The 23,009-nt window shown below is 34.9% G+C and overlaps 3 protein-coding genes across 3 annotated transcripts; all 3 read right to left on the minus strand.

The window, feature by feature from the left end:
* Positions 1-8,298: 8,298 nt before the first annotated feature.
* On the minus strand, positions 8,299-9,334 carry LOC139874208 (F-box protein At2g02240-like). Its single transcript, XM_071861666.1, has 3 exons — positions 8,868-9,334; positions 8,615-8,723; positions 8,299-8,530 (listed from the first exon to the last, which is right to left on the minus strand). Exons 1-3 carry the CDS (start codon positions 9,179-9,181, stop codon positions 8,528-8,530), a joined length of 426 nt encoding a protein of 141 aa, XP_071717767.1. The 5' UTR covers positions 9,182-9,334; the 3' UTR covers positions 8,299-8,527.
* A 4,732-nt stretch (positions 9,335-14,066) lies between these two features.
* LOC139874207 (F-box protein At2g02240-like) lies at positions 14,067-15,968 on the minus strand. The gene is made up of 4 exons (XM_071861665.1): positions 15,811-15,968; positions 15,318-15,467; positions 15,032-15,138; positions 14,067-14,575 (listed from the first exon to the last, which is right to left on the minus strand). Exons 1-4 carry the CDS (start codon positions 15,958-15,960, stop codon positions 14,134-14,136), a joined length of 849 nt encoding a protein of 282 aa, XP_071717766.1. The 5' UTR covers positions 15,961-15,968; the 3' UTR covers positions 14,067-14,133.
* A 646-nt stretch (positions 15,969-16,614) lies between these two features.
* LOC139876149 (uncharacterized) lies at positions 16,615-21,214 on the minus strand. The gene is made up of 7 exons (XM_071863451.1): positions 21,078-21,214; positions 20,852-20,993; positions 20,445-20,644; positions 20,110-20,336; positions 19,811-19,887; positions 19,594-19,706; positions 16,615-17,200 (listed from the first exon to the last, which is right to left on the minus strand). Exons 1-7 carry the CDS (start codon positions 21,212-21,214, stop codon positions 16,615-16,617), a joined length of 1,482 nt encoding a protein of 493 aa, XP_071719552.1.
* Between the last annotated feature and the right edge of the window lie 1,795 nt (positions 21,215-23,009).

Consider the following 23,009-nt stretch of genomic DNA (forward strand, 5'->3'; position numbering starts at 1 on the left):
AAGTATGAATGACGTAATGATTCAAGAAAGTTGTGATTTTGATTTAGTTATGTGATTAATGAGATTAGCTCATGTATAGGTGCTAATCAAGGAAAAGAAGTTACAAGTGACCGAGGAAATTCAATTAAGCAAGGTGAGTTTGTAGGGGGTAATATGGGCGGGTCAAGAGTGGCTTAGTGTTCTCGGATTGCATCCGTGCAAGAGAGTAACGACTAAGTGCACTAGTTACGTAGCTTAGATAGAACTATTGGGTTAGCTCAATAGTTGTGTCTATGGATGATGCTTAGCTTAGGCAAGGTTATTACATTGCTAGTAATCTTGCCTATGGTTCATGTTAGCTTAGACACTTCGGGTGTCTATGTATGAGATGATGATAGCTTAGGCATATTTAGTATGTCTATGGTTAGCTTAGACATGATTACTAGGTTCGGCCTAGTAAGTCATGTCTATGGTATGAATGATCGGATCCGAAAGTATGCAAGCAACCTAAGGGTTGAAGGATAAGTGTTTCGATTATGCCCAAATGATTTATGTTTATGTTTTATGTTTGTTGCTTTCCTATAACTCACTAAGTGTAAAAGCTTACCCCCATGATGTTTTATGTTTTAGGTGCTAAGGTTCATCGAGAAGGTAAGGAACCCGTGTGAAGAGCTGGAGGAGTATTGGCATTGGTGTAAGTGGTATTGCAAGTCCCTAATTGTAAACACGCTCTACGGTTACCGCTTATCAACGCCTAGTATTTTGAATGTGTCATGTTTGTTATATGTCAAGTTTTGGGACAAAAGTATGGTTTAGATCATGAAAATATGTTTTGATGTTTAAAAGATGTTTGTGAATGTTTAGTGGTATTTGAAACGGATTTTTTAAGTTTGTGTACGATTTATGCAGTTTTGCTTGTGTTTGAAAATGAGAAAATGTGTAAAAATTTGGTGTTAGTAAAATGTTGCAGGTAGGGTCCTGGACCCGTGTTATGTCGCGCCGCGGCCAGGGGCTCCGCGCCGCGGCAATGCACTAAGGTTGATAACAGAAGCTGAGTTAAGAAACATAAGTTTTCCCATGTTGTACCGCGCCGCGACAAGGCTCGCCGCGCCGCGGCATAAGCCTTGTCCAGGCAGTAACTTAACTTTTCAAAAAAAAAAAAAAAAAAAAAAAAAAAAAAAAAAAATTTTACTCGAATCTAGGCGTTAAAAAAACCCTTGACTGCATTAACGCATAAAGGGAAGAAATTTGAATGGAAGGATGAACAAGAGAAAGCGTTTCAGTTATTGAAGAAAAATCTAACTACGGCACCTATATTGTCATTGCCTGAAGGGAATGATGATTTTGTAATTTATTGTGACGCATCAAAGCAAGGTCTCAGTTGTGTATTAATGCAACGAACGAAGGTGATTGCTTATGCGTCTAGACAATTGAAGATTCATGAACAAAATTATACGACACATGATTTGGAATTAGGTGAGGTTGTTTTTGCATTAAAGACTTGGAGGCACTACTTATATGGGGTCAAAAGTATTATATATACCGACCACAAAAGTCTTCAACACATATTTAATCAGAAACAACTGAATATGAGGCAGCGTAGGTGGATTGAATTGTTGAATGATTACGACTTTGAGATTCGTTACCACCCGGGGAAGGCAAATGTGGTAGCCAACGCCTTGAGCAGGAAGGATAAAGAACCCATTCGAGTAAAATCTATGAATATAATGATTCACAATAACCTTACTACTCAAATAAAGGAGGCGCAACAAGGAGTTTTAAAAGAGGGAAATTTAAAGGATGAAATACCCAAAGGATCAGAGAAGCATCTTAATATTCGGGAAGACGGCACCCGGTATAGGGCTGAAAGGATTTGGGTACCAAAATTTGGAGATATGAGAGAAATGGTACTTAGAGAAGCTCATAAAACCAGATACTCAATACATCCTGGAACGGGGAAGATGTACAAGGATCTCAAGAAACATTTTTGGTGGCCGGGTATGAAAGCCGATGTTGCTAAATACGTAGGAGAATGTTTGACGTGTTCTAAGGTCAAAGCTGAGCATCAGAAACCATCAGGTCTACTTCAACAACCCGAAATCCCGGAATGGAAATGGGAAAACATTACCATGGATTTCATCACTAAATTGCCATGGAATGCAAGTGGTTTTGATACTATTTGGGTAATTGTTGATCGTCTCACCAAATCAGCACACTTCCTGCCAATAAGAGAAGATGACAAGATGGAGAAGTTAGCACGACTGTATTTGAAGGAAGTCGTCTCCAGACATGGAATACCAATCTCTATTATCACTGATAGGGATGGCAGATTTATTTCAAGATTCTGGCAGACATTACAGCAAGCATTAGGAACTCGTCTAGACATAAGTACTGCCTATCATCCACAAACTGATGGGCAGAGCGAAAGGACGATACAAATGCTTGAAGACATGCTACGAGCATGTGTTATTGATTTCGGAAACAGTTGGGATCGACATCTACCGTTAGCAGAATTTTCCTACAACAACAGCTACCATTCAAGCATTGAGATGGCGCCGTTTGAAGAACTTTATGGTAGAAAGTGCAGGTCTCCGATTTGTTGGAGTGAAGTGGGGGATAGACATATTACGGGTCCGGAGATAATACAAGAAACTACCGAGAAGATCATCCAAATTCAACAACGGTTGAAAACCGCCCAAAGTTGACAAAAGAGCTATGCTGACATTAAAAGAAAAGATATAGAATTTGAAATTGGAGAGATGGTCATGCTTAAAGTTGCACCTTGGAAAGGCGTTGTTCGATTTAGTAAACGAGGGAAATTAAATCCAAGGTATATCGGACCATTCAAGATTATTGATCGTGTCGGACCAGTAGCTTACCGACTTGAGTTACCTCAACAACTCGCGGCTGTACATAACACTTTCCACGTCTCGAATTTGAAGAAATGTTTTGCTAAAGAAGATCTCACTATTTCGTTAGATGAAATCCAAATCAACGAAAAACTTCAATTCATCGAAGAACCCAAATAATGGATCGTGAGGTTAAAAGACTTAAGCAAAACAAGATACCAATTGTTAAGGTTCGATGGAATGCTCGTAGAGGACCCGAGTTCACCTGGGAACGAGAAGATCAGATGAAGAAGAAATACCCGCATTTATTTCCAGAAGATACGTCAACACCTCCAACTGCTTAAAATTTCGGGACGAAATTTATTTAACTGGTAGGTACTGTAGTGACCCGAACTTTTCCATGTTTATATATATATTAAATGAAATTGTTATTTATATGATTAAGTGTTTCCAACATGTTAAGTAATCAAACTTGTTAATACTTGATTAATTGAAATAGGTTTCATATAGACAATTGACCACCCAAGTTGACCGGTGATTCACGAACGTTTAAACTTGTAAAAACTATATGATGACATATATATGGTTATATATATAGTTAACATGATATTATGATAAGTAAACATATCATTAAGTATATTAATAATGAACTACATATGTAAAAACAAGACTACTAACTTAATGATTTTGAAACGAGACATATATGTAACGATTATCGTTGTAACGACATTTAATGTATATATATCATATTAAGAAATATTAGTACATCATAATATCATGATAATATAATAATTTAAAATCTCATTTGATATTATAAACATTGGGTTAACAACATTTAACAAGATCGTTAACCTAAAGGTTTCAAAACAACACTTACACGTAACGACTAACGATGACTTAACGACTCAGTTAAAATGTATATACATGTAGTGTTTTAATATGTATTCATACACTTTTGAAAGACTTCAAGACACTTATCAAAATACTTCTACTTAACAAAAATGCTTACAATTACATCCTCGTTCAGCTTCATCAACAATTCTACTCGTATGCACCCGTATTCGTACTCGTACAATACACAGCTTTTAGATGTATGTACTATTGGTATATACACTCCAATTATCAGCTCTTAGCAGCCCATGTGAGTTACCTAACACATGTGGGAACCATCATTTGGCAACTAGCATGAAATATCTCATAAAATTACAAAAATATGAGTAATCATTCATGACTTATTTACATGAAAACAAAATTACATATCCTTTATATCTAATCCATACACCAACGACCAAAAACACCTACAAACACTTTCATTCTTCAATTTTCTTCATTTAATTGATCTCTCTCCAGTTCTATCTTCAAGTTCTAAGTGTTCTTCTTAAATTCTACAAGTTCTAGTTTCATAAAATCAAGAATACTTCCAAGTTTGCTAGCTTACTTACAATCTTGTAGAGTGATCATCCAACCTCAAGAAATCTTTTTTATTTACAGTAAGATATCTTTCTAATACAAGGTAATACTCATATTCAAACTTTGATTCAATTTCTATAACTATAACAATCTTATTTCGAGTGAAAATCTTACTTGAACTGTTTTCGTGTCATGATTCTGCTTCAAGAACTTTCAAGCCATCCAAGGATCCTTTGAAGCTAGATCCATTTTTCTCATTTCCAGTAACTTTATCCAGAAAACTTGAGGTAGTAATGATGTTCATAACATCATTCGATTCATATATATAAAGCTATCTTATTCGAAGGTTTAAACTTGTAATCACTAGAACATAGTTTAGTTAATTCTAAACTTGTTCGCAAACAAAAGTTAATCCTTCTAACTTGACTTTTAAAATCAACTAAACACATGTTCTATATCTATATGATATGCTAACTTAATGATTTAAAACCTGGAAACACGAAAAACACCGTAAAACCGGATTTACGCCGTCGTAGTAACACCGCGGGCTGTTTTGGGTTAGTTAATTAAAAACTATGATAAACTTTGATTTAAAAGTTGTTCTTATGGGAAAATGATTTTTATTATGAACATGAAACTATATCCAAAAATCATGGTTAAACTCAAAGTGGAAGTATGTTTTTCAAAATGGTCATCAAGACGTCGTTCTTTCGACTGAAATGACTACCTCTTACAAAAACGACTTGTAACTTATATTTCAGACTATAAACCTATACTTTTTCTATTTAGATTCATAAAATAGAGTTCAATATGAAACCATATCAATTTGATTCACTCAAAACGGATTTAAAACGAAGAAGTTATGGGTAAAACAAGATTGGATAATTTTTCTTGTTGTAGCTACGTGAAAATTGGTAACAAATCTATATTAATCATATCATAGCTAACTTATATTGTATTATACATGTATTCTAATATATTATGTAATCTTGGGATACCATAGACACGTATGCAAATGTTTTGACATATCATATCGACCCATGTGTATATATTATTTGGAACAACCATAGACATTCTATATGCAGTAATGTGGGAGTTAGCTATACAGGGTTGAGGTTGATTCCAAAAATATATATACTTTGAGTTGCGATCTAGCCTGAGACGTGTATACACTGGGTCGTGGATTGATTCAAGATAATATATATCAATTTTTTTTCTGTACATCTAACTTTGGACAACTAGTTGTACGTTACTAACGAGGACAGCTGACTTAATGAACTTAAAACATCAAAATGTATTAAAAGTGTTGTAAATATATTTTGAACATACTTTGATATATATGTACATATTTGTTATAGGTTCGTGAATCGACCAGTGGCCAAGTCTTACTTCCCGACGAAGTAAAAATCTGTGAAAGTGAGTTATAGTCCCATTTTTAAAATCTAATATTTTTAGGATGAGAATACATGCAGGTTTTATAAATTATTTACAAAATAGACACAAGTACGTGAAACTACATTCTATGGTTGAATTATCGAAATCCAATATGCCCCTTTTTATTAAGTCTGGTAATCTAAGAATTAGGGAACAGACACCCTAATTGACGCGAATCCTAAAGATAGATCTATCGGGCCCAACAAGCCCCATCCAAAGTACCGGATGCTTTAGTACTTCGAAATTTATATCATGTCCGATGGAGGATCCCGGAATGATGGGGATATTCTTATATATGCATCTTATTAATGTCGGTTACCAGGTGTTCACCATATGAATGATTTTTATCTCTATGTATGGGATGTATATTGAAATATGAAATCTTGTGGTCTATTGTTACGATTTGATATATATAGGTTAAACATATAACTCACCAACATTTTTTGTTGACGTTTTAAGCATGTTTATTCTCAGGTGATTATTAAGAGCTTCCACTGTCGCATACTTAAATAAGGACAAGATTTGGAGTCCATGCTTGTATGATATTGTGTAAAAACTGCATTCAAGAAACTTATTTCGTTGTAACATATTTGTATTGTAAACCATTATGTAATAGTCGTGTGTAAACAGGATATTTTAGATTATCATTATTTGATAATCTACGTAAAGCTTTTTAATCCTTTATTGATGAAATAAATGTTATGGTTTGTTTTAAAATGAATGCAGTCTTTGAAAAACGTCTCATATAGAGGTCAAAACCTCACAACGAAATCAATTAATATGGAACGTTTTTAATCAATAAGAACGGGACATTTCACAAATGAGCTTGAAAGTTTAATTAAAGCGTATAAACGGAACAACACTGATAAAGATGGTAAATTTCGTGGCAACACAGAAGAAAAATATGTAAGTAAATACCTTATAATTCACTGGAACGTTAATTTTTTATATAAGTCAAAACATACTAAAAGTGTTCGTATTATAACTTGGATTATTCTCGTGTTTTAAATATGTAGGATGAAATGGTTGAACTTCTAAATGAGTAAGTTGGTGTAGAAAACCCGATGATCGAACTACAAATCATGAACAAGGTATTGGGGTCACGCCCCGGATGGGAGCGTGGTATCGGTCCACGCATTTCTGGGTCCCGCAGGTCCGTTGATAGCTCAAGTTCAACTTCAAATCAACGTTTTTACACCGAGGATGAATTTAATTCAAAGTGGCAATTGGAACCTGAGAAAATGAAAGCCGAGTTAAAACAAAGTTTGATTCCGGAAGTGAAGTCCGATTTAACAAAAGAGTTTCAAAAATCCATGAAAGATGCCATTAAAGATTCGGTGAAAAGTTACATAAAAAGATGTTCTCGGGATCGGGAAGTACAAGCGGAAAGTCCGGGAGCGGAGAGCCCAAGAAAAAGAAGAAAAAAGCAAAGGGCGGTAAAGGAAAAGAACCGGAATTTACTTTGACAGACGAACCGTCGGATGATTCGGATGATGGTCCGGGAGATGGTACGGAAGATGATGATATTGGAGAAATAAGCAAGGATAATAACGCATGGATGGAACAATATTGATACTTTAGAACTTTAAAACGTTAAAACTTTAATATTTGTAATTTGTATAATTGTTCACTTTCGTAAACGTTTATTGTTCTTTATATATTGTTGTTCGTGTTTATTGTTGTTTTGGAGTTATATAGGTTGTTATAGGTGCTATTAAACAGGTTTCGGAAAAACGCCCAGAATTCTGTATGAAATCGGGCGGGATGCTGTAAATACAGCAGAATTCTGTCAAAACCATCAGGTACTTTTTGCGGCGATAGTCGTCGCAAAAAATAGCGACTCTGATTTCGCTGGTAGTCGCCGCTAAAAAGTCGCCGCAAAAAAGAATATGTATTTTCTTTTCTTTTTTCTTGTTAAATAGTGGGCCCCATTTCTGACCGCCGCAAAAAAACGACGCAAAAGATTTTAGACGGCGACCTTACGGTGACGACCTTATAAGCGGCGAAGGGTCGCCGCCAAAGATTTTTTGCAGCGAGGAACCCCATTTATTGCGGCGATTTTCATCGCCACAAAAAATGTTCTTTCTAGTAGTGTATGGACCCTTCTGTTCTTACTCACATCTATTATTTGAATGTTTGATAGCTGCACAAGTATGGACAAAGGTTCATTTAATTGCTGTTGGGTAGTAACAATTATAAGAACATTCCTAATATTCTTGCTCCGATCGCAAATAGAAACATAGCTCGTTTTGTTTATTGCAAAACTCATGTATACTGCTACAGTTCTTTTATTCGGAAAGAACGGATTATTAGATTGTTCTGCAGAAAGAAACGTACGAAAGGCCAACTGTTTGAGACGATTCATTCTATTGAGATTTAAGATATTATCTTTGAAGTTTAAGAACTTGAGACAGGTGCTGCTGATCATGAAAAATTTATGGCAAATATATAGATTAAATGATTGGGTTTTTGTTATTGTGCTTATTGCTCCGTTCTTTTATCATTTTTAGTAATATTCATCTGTGTAACCTTGAAAAAATAATGAGAAGGAATAGTATATATTTTTTTGCTCACGAGTACGTTTAGAATGAAAAGAAATGAGATTTACTTATTTTGTGCTCCCGAATTGAAGAGTGACAAAATAGCGTGATTGTTATATAGTAACTTCTTTTTGAAAAAGCTGAATTATACGTATTAAAGAGCTAGCTACAAGAGAACACCCCTAGGAAAACCGAACTCCGACAAACAAACTGAAACAACACCTAATTAAAGCGTCAATTGCTCTAGGGTCCGAGTTCCAAGCCATCCACTCAGCCACAGCTACAACCACCACATCAGCCACATTATCCTCATCATCACTGAAAATAGTTGACATAAGAATTAAAACACTTGATAATTTAAACAACAAATTAATAATACATATCTTATTGAAGAAGTATTACCTGATGAATTGCAACATGAGCTACAATCGAATCAACCATTGGCTCAGCATCGTCGCCTAATTTCAATAGCGGCTCCTCATCATCCGCTCCCAAAGTACAACTTGTTTGACTATTACATAATGACCATAGAGATGTTATTAGGTTGCAATTGGAGAGCATTAAAAGGCATGCAAATACATCATAAAAATGTGAATTGACCTCAAAGGATGAATTCAAGTTTCACAATAACAAGAAGATTCTGGTAAAATCTTACATTGGGCGAAACTCGAGGCCATTGACAACGAGGCCAGGCATGGTTCCTTCGTAACTTATGAATTTTAATCTCACTCGAAGACAACCATCTTGATCTAGTTCACGATTCAAGTCAAATTTTGACACATGAACCTCCATCCATCCATCTTCCCTTTCTTTTGGAACCCTAGTAAAATCATGTGAATTCCATTTTTTTTGGTTTGAAAGATAGATAATTTCAGGCTCTTTGTTTTCATGGTGAAGAAGATCTCGTACTTTGACTGGACAATACATCCCTTGTGATTCTTTTGAGAGCTTGAACACAAGGAAACACATATACTCTGCCTCACGTGACAACTTTTGACTTTCAATTGCGCAGTTGATATAAAATACCTTTTGTGGTAGCACCTCAATTATCTCTTGAAATCTGCATATAAGATTTGTGATTATGTACTTATTATAAATGAAAAAAATACTACTAGGAAGTAGAACTTTTACAAATCATAGGTTGACGTATACTTGGGTAACCCTTGGTCAGCACATATTAAACTTTAATCACAAGTATAAGTGAGGAACTTGTAAGGAAATTTTAATGGTTAGAATGAGATAACATATTTCTAAGACGAACCTGGATTCGTATGATGGCTTTGACTCATAAAGTTTTAAACCTGAAAAGCTATCAAAAGCCGCCTTTGCTGATAGCATGAGAAGTTTCTTTCCATTCACTTCGCTAAACGAGGACAACTGTACAATATTTTAAAGAGATCGATATAAAACCACAAAGAACTTTATTCCCTACCAATATAAATGAAATAGGCACCTTTTCATTTTCAGTTAGCAGTATTCGTTGCCGTTTCCTTTTTGGTTCGATGACTTGATGGACTTCTTTAACCGTGTTCATTTCTTCATGCTCCACCTGTATACAAAGTAAAAGTTAAAATACCATGTTGTAGTACAAGTGTAATTTTGATCAATAAACAAATTATTACTACTATTTATTTGAAAGCCAACTTACACACCCACTATAAGGGCTATAAGGATCATGTGGATATCCATTATAAAGATAAGATGAATGTTACTAAGGGGGTTAAGAAAGTGAAGGTAGAATATGATTGGAAACCAGCAATGTGTTCTCACTGTGCTGTTTTTGGACATAACTTTGATGTATTCAAAATTAGTCCAAGAACTAATGTGGAATTGGAAAAGAAAGAATTGGAACAAAAAGATAAAGGTATTAATAAAGATATTGAAGGGTTTGTGATGGTTAAGAATAAAAAGGACAGTGATAAAAATATGACTAAAAAGTTTGTTCCTGTGGAGAAAGTGTATAGGCCTAAAAAAGTTAACACTGATAGCTCTAAAAATAAATGGCATTTGAATGATCAAAATAGTAATGAGCTTAAGAAAAGTATGAATAAGTTTGCTGTTTTATCTAAAAGTGATGATGAATTTTCTGGTAGTGATAAAATGGCAGAGGGTGAAACAGATGTTATTATTGAGAATGTTAAAGAGTTCCAGTTTGTGGGAGCTAATGTATTAAATGGAAAGGATCCAGGTATTTTGGATAAGCACTGTTAATGTTCCAATGGAGATGAAAATTGCTAGTTGAAATATTAGGGGTATGTGTCATTTGGATAGACAAAAAGAGGCTATTAAGTTTATTAAGAATGAAGTGTGCTATTCTTGAGACTCATCTTAAGCCTCAAAGTATTAGTGAAGCATGTGATAGAATTTTTAAGGACTGGAGATGGATTTCTAATGTAAGTTTGAGCCCAAATAGCTGCAGAATTGTATTGGGATGGAATAGTAATGTTCTCAATGTTATGATTCTACATATTGGTAAGTAGATGGTCTTCTGTATGGTGGAAAATGTAGACAAAACCATTAAATTCTATTGTACCTTCATCTATGCTAGTAATAATGGAAAGGAAAGACAAGATCTTTGGAATGAGCTGAAAGTTCAGTCTAGTATTGTTGTTGGTTGTCCATGGATTTTAATGGGAGATTTTAACATTACTAGAACTGCTGGTGAACATAGTTCTGGTAACTCCTATATAAATGAAGAAATGAAGAGTTTCAATGATTGTATTCATGAGATTGAGGTGGATGATATTGGAAGCACAGGGTTTTACTTTACATGGACTAAATCCCTTAAAAACCCTAATTGTGGTGTTTTGAAGAAATTAGATAGAATTATGGGAAATGAAGAGTTTGTTTCTAAATTCCCCTATGCTCATGGTATTTTTCTCCCTTACCTTGTTTCAGACCACAGCCCTGCTGTTCTCACATTGCCTAATGGTTTACATAAGAAAAAGAGGTCTTTTAGATTCATGAATCATGTTGCAGAAAAAGATGACTTCTTGAGAATTGTGGAACAGGAGTGGAATGTTCAAATTCAAGGTCATAAAATGTTCCAAGTGGTTCAAAAACTGAAATTCAAAAACTGAAAAAGCTTAAATTGCCTCTTAATAAACTGAATTGGGAGAATGGTAATGTTTTTTCTAATGTTGAGGAAATGAGAAAGAATCTCAAAAGGTGCCAGGCTGATGTTGATTTTAATCCTCATGATGCTTTTATTAAAGAAAGGGCTGTTAGTGCTTTAAATGATTATAATAAAGCAAAAAAGGATGAGCTCATTATTTTACAGCAAAAAGCTAAAGTTCAATGGCTAGTTGATGGTGATAAAAATACCAGATTCTTTCATAGCATTCTGAAGTGTAGAAAGCAAAAGAGTAGAATAGAGAGTATTTGTGATGAGCATGGTACTAGATACGAAGGTGATCAGGTGGCTGAGCAATTTGTTGATCATTTTAAGAAATTTTTGGGGAATAGTGTTAATTGCAGAAGCATTAGTGAGTTGGGAGACATTTTCTCTAAGGTTTTACAGCCTTCTACTGCAGATGCCATGATTGTTCCTGTTACTGATGTTGAAATAAAACAGGCTTTATTTTATATAGAGGATAACAAAGCATCAGGTCCAGATGGTTATTCATCTCTTTTCTTTAAAAAAGCTTGGAGTGTGATTGGGAATGATGTTTGTGAAGCTGTTAAAGAGTTCTTCAATAATGGTAAACTTTTGAAAGAAATAAATTCTACCTTGATAGCTTTAATTCCTAAGATTGATGTTCCAGATAAAGTGTCTGACTTTAGGCCCATTGCTTGTTGCAATGTCCTATACAAGTGTATAAGTAAGATTTTGACTAATAGAATCAAAAATGGTCTTGATGAGGTGGTCAATTGCAGCCAAAGTGCATTCATTCCTGGGAGATCTATTTTGGATAACATTTTAGTGTGCACAGGAAGTTTTAAAAGGATATAATAGAGTTAGAGGGGTGAAGAGATGTGCTTTGAAGATTGATGTCCAAAAAGCCTATGATACTGTGAATTGGGAGTTTCTCAAAGATATTTTAAGTAATTTTGGATTTCATCCAAAGATGGTTCAGTGGATAATGACATGTGTCACTAACAGCTCATTCTCTATTTGTGTTAATGGTGAAGTTAAAGGTTTTTTTAAAGGGGGTAGGGGGCTAAGGCAGGGTGATCCTATTTCCCCATATTTGTTTACATTGGTGATGGAGGTGTTCTCCTTGATTATGTGCAAGTGTATCAAGGATGATCCTGCTTTCAAGTTTCATTATAAATGCAAGGAAATGCAACTTTCTCATATGTGTTTTGCAGATGATCTATTGGTCTTATGCCATGGTGATGAAAAATCTGTCAATGTTATTAAAAGAGCTCTTGAAGAATTTGGTCAAGTGTCTGGTCTTATGCCTAATATGGGTAAAAGTACCATTTTTTTGGGAGTGTTCCTGATGATGTTAAAGCTAAGATTACTCAGTTATTACCTTTTGCAGTGGGTACCCTCCCTATGAGGTACTTAGGTGTTCCTCTCATAGCTAAAAAATTGAGTACTAAAGATTGTAGAAGCCTGGTGGACAAGGTGAGATATAGGGTGCTTAACTGGCAAAATAAGAAACTATCTTATGCTGGTAGGTTGCAACTAGTGGCTTTTTGGCTACTATGCAAAATTATTGGGCTTCGGTTTATGTTATTCCATTTGGTGTGATTGAAGAAATTGATAAATTGTTGAAAGGTTTCTTATGGTGTCAGTCAATTAGCTCCAGAGGTAAGGCCAAAGTTGCTTGGAGGGATGTTTGTAAGCCTAAGGATTAAGGTGGCCTGGGTTTGAAATGCATGAAGGAATGGAATGAAACTCTATTAGTTAAGCATTTATGGAGGATTATTACCCGAAAAGACTCTTTATGGGGTAAGTGGGTCAACTTAATTAAACTGAAAGGCTGTAATATCTGGGATGTTCAAGTTAATCAAAATGATAGTTGGGGTTGGAAATTCTTGATGAATTTAAGGAATAAGATCAAGCCTCACATTTATGAAGAGGTTGGCAATGATAGTGTGGTGAAGTACTTATGGATCACTAATAATGGTGATAAAGTTGATTTCTCCACTAATCAAGTATGGAAGGATTTGAAAAGTAACAAGAATACTGTAAAGTGGCATCATGTGGTTTGGTTCAGGTTCTTTAATCCCAAACATGCTTTTATTTTATGGATGGCTATTTTGCAGAGGCTCACCACTCAAGATAAAATGCAGAAATGGTTGCCTAATCAAATCTTTAAATGTGTTTTGTGTGGTAAAAGAAGGGATTCCATTAGTCACTTATTCTTTCTGTGTGACTACAGTTTGGAAGTGTGGTCTTTTATGAAGACCAAGATTGTGTTTAGAGGGTTATCTAACAATCTGCAGGATATTGTTGATCAGTTGGCTGGGTTCCCTTATTCTGACAATATTTGGAATGTGATTAATCGCCTTGTTGTTGCTGCCAGTGTGTATTACATTTGGCAGGAAAGGAATGTGAGGTTCTTTCAGCTGAAGAGAAGATCTGCTGCTGAGTTGAGCAAGTGTATTGTTGATTTTATGCGTTTTAAGCTGATGGCTATAAAAGTGAAGAATTCTGCTGCAGTTGCTTGTGCTGCTAGATGTTGGGGTTTAAAATGGAATAGAGGAAATCTCTTTCTTGATTGATGTATTAGTTGTTTTTTTGGGCTTGTTTGTATTTTTGTTGTTTGTTTGGGCTATGGTTTATGTCCAGGCCTTGTATGTTTGAAAGTTAATATATTTTTCATTTTGCCTAAAAAAAAAAAAAAAACTTACACACCCACTACCACGAATTAATTCACGAATATATACAATTTTCATACCCTCAACCTCATGGTTTTGAAAGTGTTAACTTGATACCGCTAAGCCAATGGCCTTTTGGTTAAAACTAATTACCATGCATCAACCCCTATTAACAAATTTAAATAAAAGAAATGTGAAAGTGAACTGAAAAACAGATCGAAACTTGCATTGTTATGGGCTCGAAACTCAATGCCTTCAACATATATAACATCATCATCTCCACGGTTGAATGGAGAAAGACTTTCTATTAGAAAGGCGAGCTCAACATTATCCTTCTGATTCAAGAATCGGTACAACTCAATCATCATCCACTCTTGGTCTCTTTGTGTTGCAAAATGTGAATGATAGGTTTCGTCCCCCATTTTGTACTTGAGATTAACATATACGGGTTCGCTTGAACAGTCTCTTGATTTACAAAATTTGAAGACTAAATGGACCCCATAAACGACATCCGGTGATAAAAGCTGAGGTTTTGTCTCGATTTTGATCATCATGTTTGAAATATCCAACATCTCTGCCACTTTATGAAACCTGCATATGGTATAAGATTAGAAATCTCAGTTAGTCATAGCCTATTTTTTACCATATACACTTCCACTTGAATTTAGTAAATAGTTATATATGCTATTGAATATAAACTCACAAAAGGCTGACAAAATTACAATTCACGGCACTTGGAACAGAGGGACCAAACAGGAGCGCACCACAACATAATACTTATTGATCTCTCGACACTTTTATTCATACTGAAACGTATGCAGAAATAGTGAAGGGTAAGTGTTTCACAGTTAAACTTTGAGTAACATCTAAACATAAACGAACATAATGCAAGTGTAAAATTCATATGTAGGGTGTAAGGTAACAACAATGTATGTGAACATGCAGTTATGATAGCACCAATCAAAGTAAAGATAGCAATAAGTACATGTAACAACAATGCATGTGGAAGTGTAAGTACGAATACACGTATAGAGAAAGGCAGAGAACCTTGATGCAGTAAGAGACCGCCACTTATGTGGAGAATGGTTTTCGTATGTAAACTTTGTTGCGGATATCAATTCATTTCTTTCTCCATGACCATCGAATGAGAGTACCTGTAATTATTATACAACAATAAAACAAAACAAATTAAATACCAAATGAGAGTACCTAAGTAGTAGACATACGTTTTCATAATCGTATAACGTGTTCATCTGAAACAACCAAATTCTCTTAATAAAATGTCCGAGAATGCAGAAAACAAATAGTTATTCAGAAAGAAAGACTGAATTACCACGTCGCCCTGCTGAAGGAGGATTCCGTTGGAGAAGATGTTGTAAAGATGCTCTTTCTTTTCATCAGAGTAGATGTCTGGTGAGTTTGATATTTCAATTATTTCCTTGTAGTCTTTTGGCAATTTTGGCTCCCATATTTCACAATCCATCTGTTTGAACACACAGAAAAATCATATTTAAGTGCATGTATAGTACATCACTACATTGTATCGACATTTCGTAAAATTATTCTTACTTTTAAATTTTGAGTGCGAAAGCTGATTATCTTTTTTAACATAAGTATACTTCAGAGTTATATCATGCTTATTTATCAAAATCATATTTTTCTTCATCATTTTGATTTAAAACCTTAGTGTAGTAGGTACTTGTTAAAGATTTACACACTTCTGTACATTTGTTAGTTGATAACTTCTGATTTATCCACATATCAGCATGTTCTATTTATGATTTTAGTATATGAGAAGAGGCTTATCTAAGAAATGAAAAGCTTACTTGGAAATCGAGGGCTTCCTTAAGTTGTAGTACCACCTCATGTGCTGTTGGGCGTTGTTCTCTCGTCTTATTTAAGCATTGATACGTTATATTTAGAAATGTAACAAGTGAATTTGCTACAATATGTTCCTTTATACCCTCAAACACCATCTCATCAAATCTTCCTTCTTCATAGTGTCGTTTAAGGTCCACCACCATGTACAACATATAAACTCATGAGTTCCACATTTCTCTAAAACCAATTGGTGATAGATGGAGGTTAACATAAGCTTATATATGTACATTTGTTTCTATCACTTTCCGATGTGGGACACAATGAATCGATTAGCTCCAACAATCACCCCCTTAATCGATTCATTCCAAGCTACTTCCGCGGACACGTTCAATACCATCTCGACTTTTCCCGGACACCCCGACCTCCTCCTCGGTCATGTCCATAGTCATCTCGGTTTGAACCTCTGCTACCATTCTGCACCCCGACCAACGTGGTATCAGAGCCGTAGCAGGGAGAAAGTAAACGGGACGCAAGATGATGAAATTCGGTGATCGATAGCATGTAGCAAGTAACATGCAGAAAGTAAGAGCAAGGATGATCACCGACGCTCGTCAAGCAGCATGGATTAACCGATTAAGGGGGTGATTGTTGGAGATAATCGGTTAACGAAATGCATAATGGTTCCACATCGGAAACTGATAGAAAGAAATGTATGTATATAAGCTTATGACTCACTCTATCATTGGTTTTAGAGTAATGTGGAACACATGAGCTTATATGTTGTACATGCTGGTGGACCTGAAACGATCCTACAAAACCACACCAAATGAATGTATATCTGATTCCCTTGTTAAGAAACCAGAACCTAAATACAGTGGGTCAGCATAACCATATGTACCACAAACGTTGTCGATGACATAGCCAGTTTCCTGATTTATTGAACTTATTAGAGAAAGCCCAAAATCAGAAAGTTTTGCTTTCCAGTCCTCCATTAGAAGAATGTTAGCGCTTTTTATGTCTCTATGTAAAACCACCTCCTGTGTTGCAGAACCTCCAAGAAGGAACTCCAACGCGCTTGCCATCTCAATGCATATTTTAAGCCGTTTCATCCAGGTTAGATCAACACTTTTCAAGTGTTTATCTAGACTTCCCCGAGACGCATACTCGTAAACAATAACTTTTTCATCCATTTCATCACAGTATCCTACAAGGCCAATCACATTCTCATGCTTATACTCTAAGAGAATTTCAAGTTCTGTAAGAAATTGGCGTTCTGCATGACCAAATGTTGTATCCATCCGCTTTGCAGCAATCTTGATTCTAGATCCATTAGCATGAGTAACTAATCCCTTGTATACATTCCCAAAACCTCCTCTTCCAATGAAATTTTCATTACTGAAGTTTTGTGTTGCCAATTATATGTCTCCGAGTGAAATTTTTAGGTTAGGTTTCATGTGTTCCTGTAAATCATAAGATACAGTAAGCATTTAAAGAAAAAAAAACAAGAAAGAGCGATATAATAATTGTACACTTCAAAAGAAGGTTTAATTCCTTCTTTTTATGTTCAATAACTTCAATTACATCATCTGACAGTATAATATGATGAAGTACAAATTACTACTGTAGTTACTATGCAATGATATAATTAATTTATAGTATGGAAGTTGAAAGTCAAACAGTAAGATTTTCTATTTCAAGGCTATCAGTGTGCGGATATGGAGACATTCATCGTATTTATTAAAGATGCTTGAGATCCATCTTGCATGTGTGGACGTTGTTTTTATGGTTGTTTAGATGGGTTTTGATATTCCGGTGATCGGTTAGATTGGTCTCCATCTTTGTTTGTCGTGTTCCTTAGCTCTTTTTATGATGTTTAGAGTTTTTCCTCTTTAGTTTTTAATTGGCAAGCTTAGGTTTGGTTACGGTCTTAGTTTGCTCGGTTGTAATGGTTTGATCGTTCACGGAGGTTTCATTACTTATGAACATTTTTTTCTTTTATAAGAGTTATCCGTAAGTTAATCAGAGGTCATGCATATATGGTGGTTGGTTCTAATAGGTTCAAGAAAGGAATAATTTACTTTGGCACGAATTCTTGGAGTGCAAACAAAGAACTGAAGATTGTTTTGAAAAAATATTTTTAATCAATTTAGTTGCTTCCTTATTTGGTTATGTTTCCTTATTTAGTTATGTTTAGTCCTGTATATAAACGATCCTAGCTTATTGCTTTATTCAGTTTTTAATATGTTATTAATATTGTATTTACGTTTAATTTTCATTCACAAGTTTGTTCGGTCGTTTGCGATCCTTGCATTATTTGGTATAAGAGCTTTGGGGATGGCCGAACACCATTACCGAGATCGTCACTACACATGCACGCCGAGCGATATCCAAGAGATGCTGAAATCGAACATTTAAACTGAATAATTGCCGAACTAGAATTAAATCGTCATCACGATTTTGAAGAAAGTGATTAGGATCAGACCAGCGATCAATGGACTGATATGAATCCTTTCACGCCTAGAGTTCCTCATTAGGAACAAAGAGAAGATCCGTTGCGAAATCTTGGAATGTACATAGAGATACCTCAGTATAACGCATCTATGCATCCAGACGATTTTCTAAATTGGTTAAGCATGATTAAGCGCATCTTTGATATCAAAGATATCCAGGAGAATCTCAAAGTTAAATTGGTGCCCATAAAGTTGCACATGCATGCTTCTTTATGGCGGGAACTCTTGGTTAAGATTTCTATTCGTGTAGGGTAAACTAATCAATGACCGAATATATCACTGAATCATGGTATCACTTTTTGAAAGTAATTATTTGACCCTTATTGCTGGGGTTACACGAATATCACTTTGGGATAAGATAGAGATTATGTTCTAACTTTTGGCACAAAGTTAGAACCTGTTTGCTAGAGAGTATTAGTTGGTTTTCCTTTCTTTTTCTCATGAAAATTGTTTTCCTTATATAGGCACCCAAGAGTATGAAATGCATTATGAGACTTAATGGCCAATTAAATACTCATTATGATTTTTCATAATTATTCGAAGCGATTGAATTTCTATGTCAGTAACCATAAGATGGTTAATTACTTGACTAATTCATTATTCATTATGGCATTAAACCACAATCCTTAATGACAAAAAACCTTAAGACTAACTTATTATGGCGTTAACGACACTTAATCGCTTTATGTTAAAGATTAAGTTGTAATTGTCATTAACTCACACATTGAATAATCTTAAGCAAATTAGGTTATTTTATTAATCCCAAGATTAATTTTATTCCATTAAATATCAATTATGTAAATGTCAATAAAGTTAAAACATTTACGAAATCGCTTTTGGATCCGGGAAGTCTTTCACTAGATGGGTGTACACTCCGTACCTCCTAACCCATTTCGAAGTGAAACAACCAAGTCCCTCAATTACACTAAATTACTAACAATACTCCCAAATTTAGTGCAATTTGTTACATGAAAAATAACCAATTAAAACAAAACTCATGCGTAAATGAAAATATCTTGAAGATTGAATTTTCACCTTAGTACATTACACATTCCAAATATTCGAAAATCGGGGTGTTCTAAGAATTGAACCCTTCAACCCATTTGAATAACTGAAAATAACATACCCATAAGTTTTTAAATACTCTACAGCTATCCTGACACTATACAAGCCATGTGTCCATATCCATTCAAGAATGTATCCAAAGCTAAAAGTCCAAATCTTTCTTGAAGCGGTAAAGCTTCACATTCACATAGGTAGTTCAGTTTAGTCATGTACCTGCTCTTGCACTTTTTCAAATGAATCATTAAGAAGCTAAACTTCAACTCACCTTCAGCATGCCCGAGTACATTTCTTACCTTGGGATGATACAAAATTATGTACTCCAATTTCTAATTATAAACATTCCACATTAAATTCAGCTTCTGATTTTCATCAGAAGGGAATTGGGTATCTTATCATTAGAAATCTATGCGGACTTTAAACCCATCCCTACAGCAGACTTGTCAACCAAGCCTCTAGCCAACCCCTTCGTTAAGTGATCAGCTAAATTCTGTTGCGACCTCACAAACACTATAGAAATCTCCCCATTCATGATGAGTTCACGAATCATGCTATGTCATACACCTAAGTGTCTAGACTTCCCATTATACATCTGGCTATAAGGTATAGACATGGGTACAATAGGTTTAGGCCATAATGAAATCTCATAAATTAAGTTTCTAAGCCATTCTGGTTCTTTACCAGCAGCAGCAGATGCAACAAACTCAGATTCCATCGTTGAGTTGGTAATACATGTCTTCTTCTTGAAAGCCCATGAGATGGCACCTCCCCCAAGCAAGAACAACCAACCACTTGCTGAAGAATGATCTTCAACATTGGTCATCCAAATCGCATCAGGGTATCCTTCTATCACCGAAGGAAATCCAGTATAAGATAAACTATAATCCATAGTTTTCTTCAAATACTTTAGTACACACCTAATTGCTTGACAATGATGAGTACTAGGATTACTAGTATATCTACTCAATTTTTCAACAGAAAAAGCAATATTCGGCCTTGTACAAGTCATCGCATACATAAAGAACCAATAACCTTAGAATACATGTTTACCTTTGTTAAGCATCAACTTCACACTTGGATCCATAGATGTAATTACAGGAGTACAATCAAAACAATTGAAATTCTTTAGCACTTTTTCAATATAATGAGATTGAGAAATAGAAATTACATTGTTTTCACGTATAATCCTTATACCAAGGATAACGTCGACCTCCCCCATATCTTTCATGGAGAACTTTGATGACAAAAATTCTTTCGTTAAGTCAACCTGATATTGGTCAGTCCCAAAGATTAGCATGTCATCAACATATAGACAAATAATAACTCCATTACCAGAATCATCAAATTTGCCATATACTCATTTATCATACTAGTTTAAATAATAACCACTAGATAAACGAACTCCATCAAACTTTTGATGTCATTGCTTAGGTGTTTGTTTCAGTCCATATAAGGATTTTACAAGTTTACACACTTTACCTTCATTTCCTGGCATGACAAAGCCTTGAGGTTGGTTCATATAAACTTCCTCATCCAAAGTACCATTCAAGAATGATGTCTTCACATCCATCGGGTGAACAACCAGATTGTGAATTGCCGATAAAGCAATCAGCAGTCTAATGGTAGTGATACGAGCCACCGGAGCATAAGTATCAAAATAGTCAATTCCATACTTTTGTCTAAATCCTTGAATGAATAACCTTGCCTTGAACTTTTCAATAGTTCCATCTACCTTCATCTTGTTTTTGAAGATCCATTTGGAACCCAAACGTTTGCAACCAGGAGGTAGATCAGCTAACACCCAAGTGTTATTGCCCCATGATTGAGTCCATCTCATCATTGATTGCGTCTTTCCAGAAAGCAATATCCTGAGACCTCATTGCTTCATCAAATGTTTTAGGATCATCCTCAAGATTGAAGCAATACAAATATTGGGTAGAAACATCTTCCCTGGAACCTTCAACTAAATATAATTGAAAATCAGGTCCAAAGGATTTATGTTTCCTTTCTCTTTTGCTTTTTCGAAGCTCGAGTGACTAATCAACAGCCTTTTCAGACACTTTATCATTACAATCCTTATTGACTCCATTGTCAATTGGAATCATATCCTTTGACCTAGGTATAGTTGAAAAACGATTTTCATTAAAGATTGCATCCCTTGAATTAATCACAGAATTGATTGACACAAATTCATTAGGTTCTATAACATAGAACCTATATGCCTTGGAATTTTCAACATATCCAATAAATATGCAATCTATACCTCTTTCACCCAAACTTTTCTTCTTGGGATCAGGCAGTCTTACAACCGCCCTACAACCCTATATTCGAAGATAATTCAAGTTAGGTTTCTGTTTATTCCAAAGTTCATAAGGTGTAATATTGTTCCTTTTGTTAGGAACTCTATTAAGCAAATAACAAGCCGTTAACATAGCTTCCCCCCAAAATACTTCACTTAAACCCGAATATGATAACATAGAATTAACCATCTCTTTAAGGACCCTGTTCTTCCTCTCGGATATACCATTTTGTTGTGGTGTATAAGGAACCGTAGTCTCATGGATAATCCCAACAGATTGAAAATAAGTTTGGTCAATATATTCACCTCCGCTATCAGTTCTACGTCTTTTTATCAAAGCACTTTGTTGCAATTCTACTTCATTTTTAAATATTTTAAATTTATTTAACGCCTCATCCTTAGTATGTAACAAATAAACATAAAAAACCTAGAAGCATCATCAATAAATGTCACAAAATATTTCTTGTTACCTAAAGTAGGAGTTGCATGCAAATCACATAAATCACTATGTATTAATTCCAAAATTTCTGTTTCACGTTTTATATTTTGAAAAGGTTTCTCAGTGATCTTTGTTAACATACACGTTTTACACTTTTCACTGTTCATATCAAAAGTCGGTATTAATCTATCTTTAGACATATCTTGCATTCTTTTAAAGTGTGCATGTCCAAATCTAGCATACCAAATAGTAAAATCATTTATTCTAGATGTTGACATAAAAGCAAAGTTGACGTTCGTATGAATAATTTTAAGTCAAAACATTCTATTGCTTAAATAACTAAAGCCAATAAACATACCATGTTTTAACAAAATAAACTTATCAGATTCAATAACTTGTTTATAACCACAATTATTCAACATGCTACTAGAAACCAAGTTTTTCCTAATTTGAGGTACATGCAAAACATCAAATAAAGAAACAACTTTTTCAGAACTAAAACTTAAATCCACACTTCCACGTCCATGAACAGAGGCTGTTGACTCGTTTCCCATATAAAGAATTAATCCATCAATCATCGACTCATAAGTCTTGAAGCAACATCTATCCTTGCACACATGAGTAGTAGCTCCCGAGTCAACCCACCTCGCAACATCATCATCCTACACAAAACAAATCTCGGATATATATGAAGCATAATAATTCTGAATTGAATTATTAAATATAATCTGACCTTTCTGGGTTTGGTTGTTCGAACCATTAACCGAACCGTTTGTGCTAGATCCTTTAAAATTGTTAGTGCCAAACATAACCTTGCAATCCCTTTTCAAATATCCAGATTTACCACACTTCCAACAAGTCAACTTAGACATCTTATTACGATCAACTTTCTTA

Source organism: Rutidosis leptorrhynchoides, chromosome 11 (genome assembly GCF_046630445.1).
Source record: "Rutidosis leptorrhynchoides isolate AG116_Rl617_1_P2 chromosome 11, CSIRO_AGI_Rlap_v1, whole genome shotgun sequence".
NCBI lineage: Eukaryota > Viridiplantae > Streptophyta > Magnoliopsida > Asterales > Asteraceae > Rutidosis > Rutidosis leptorrhynchoides.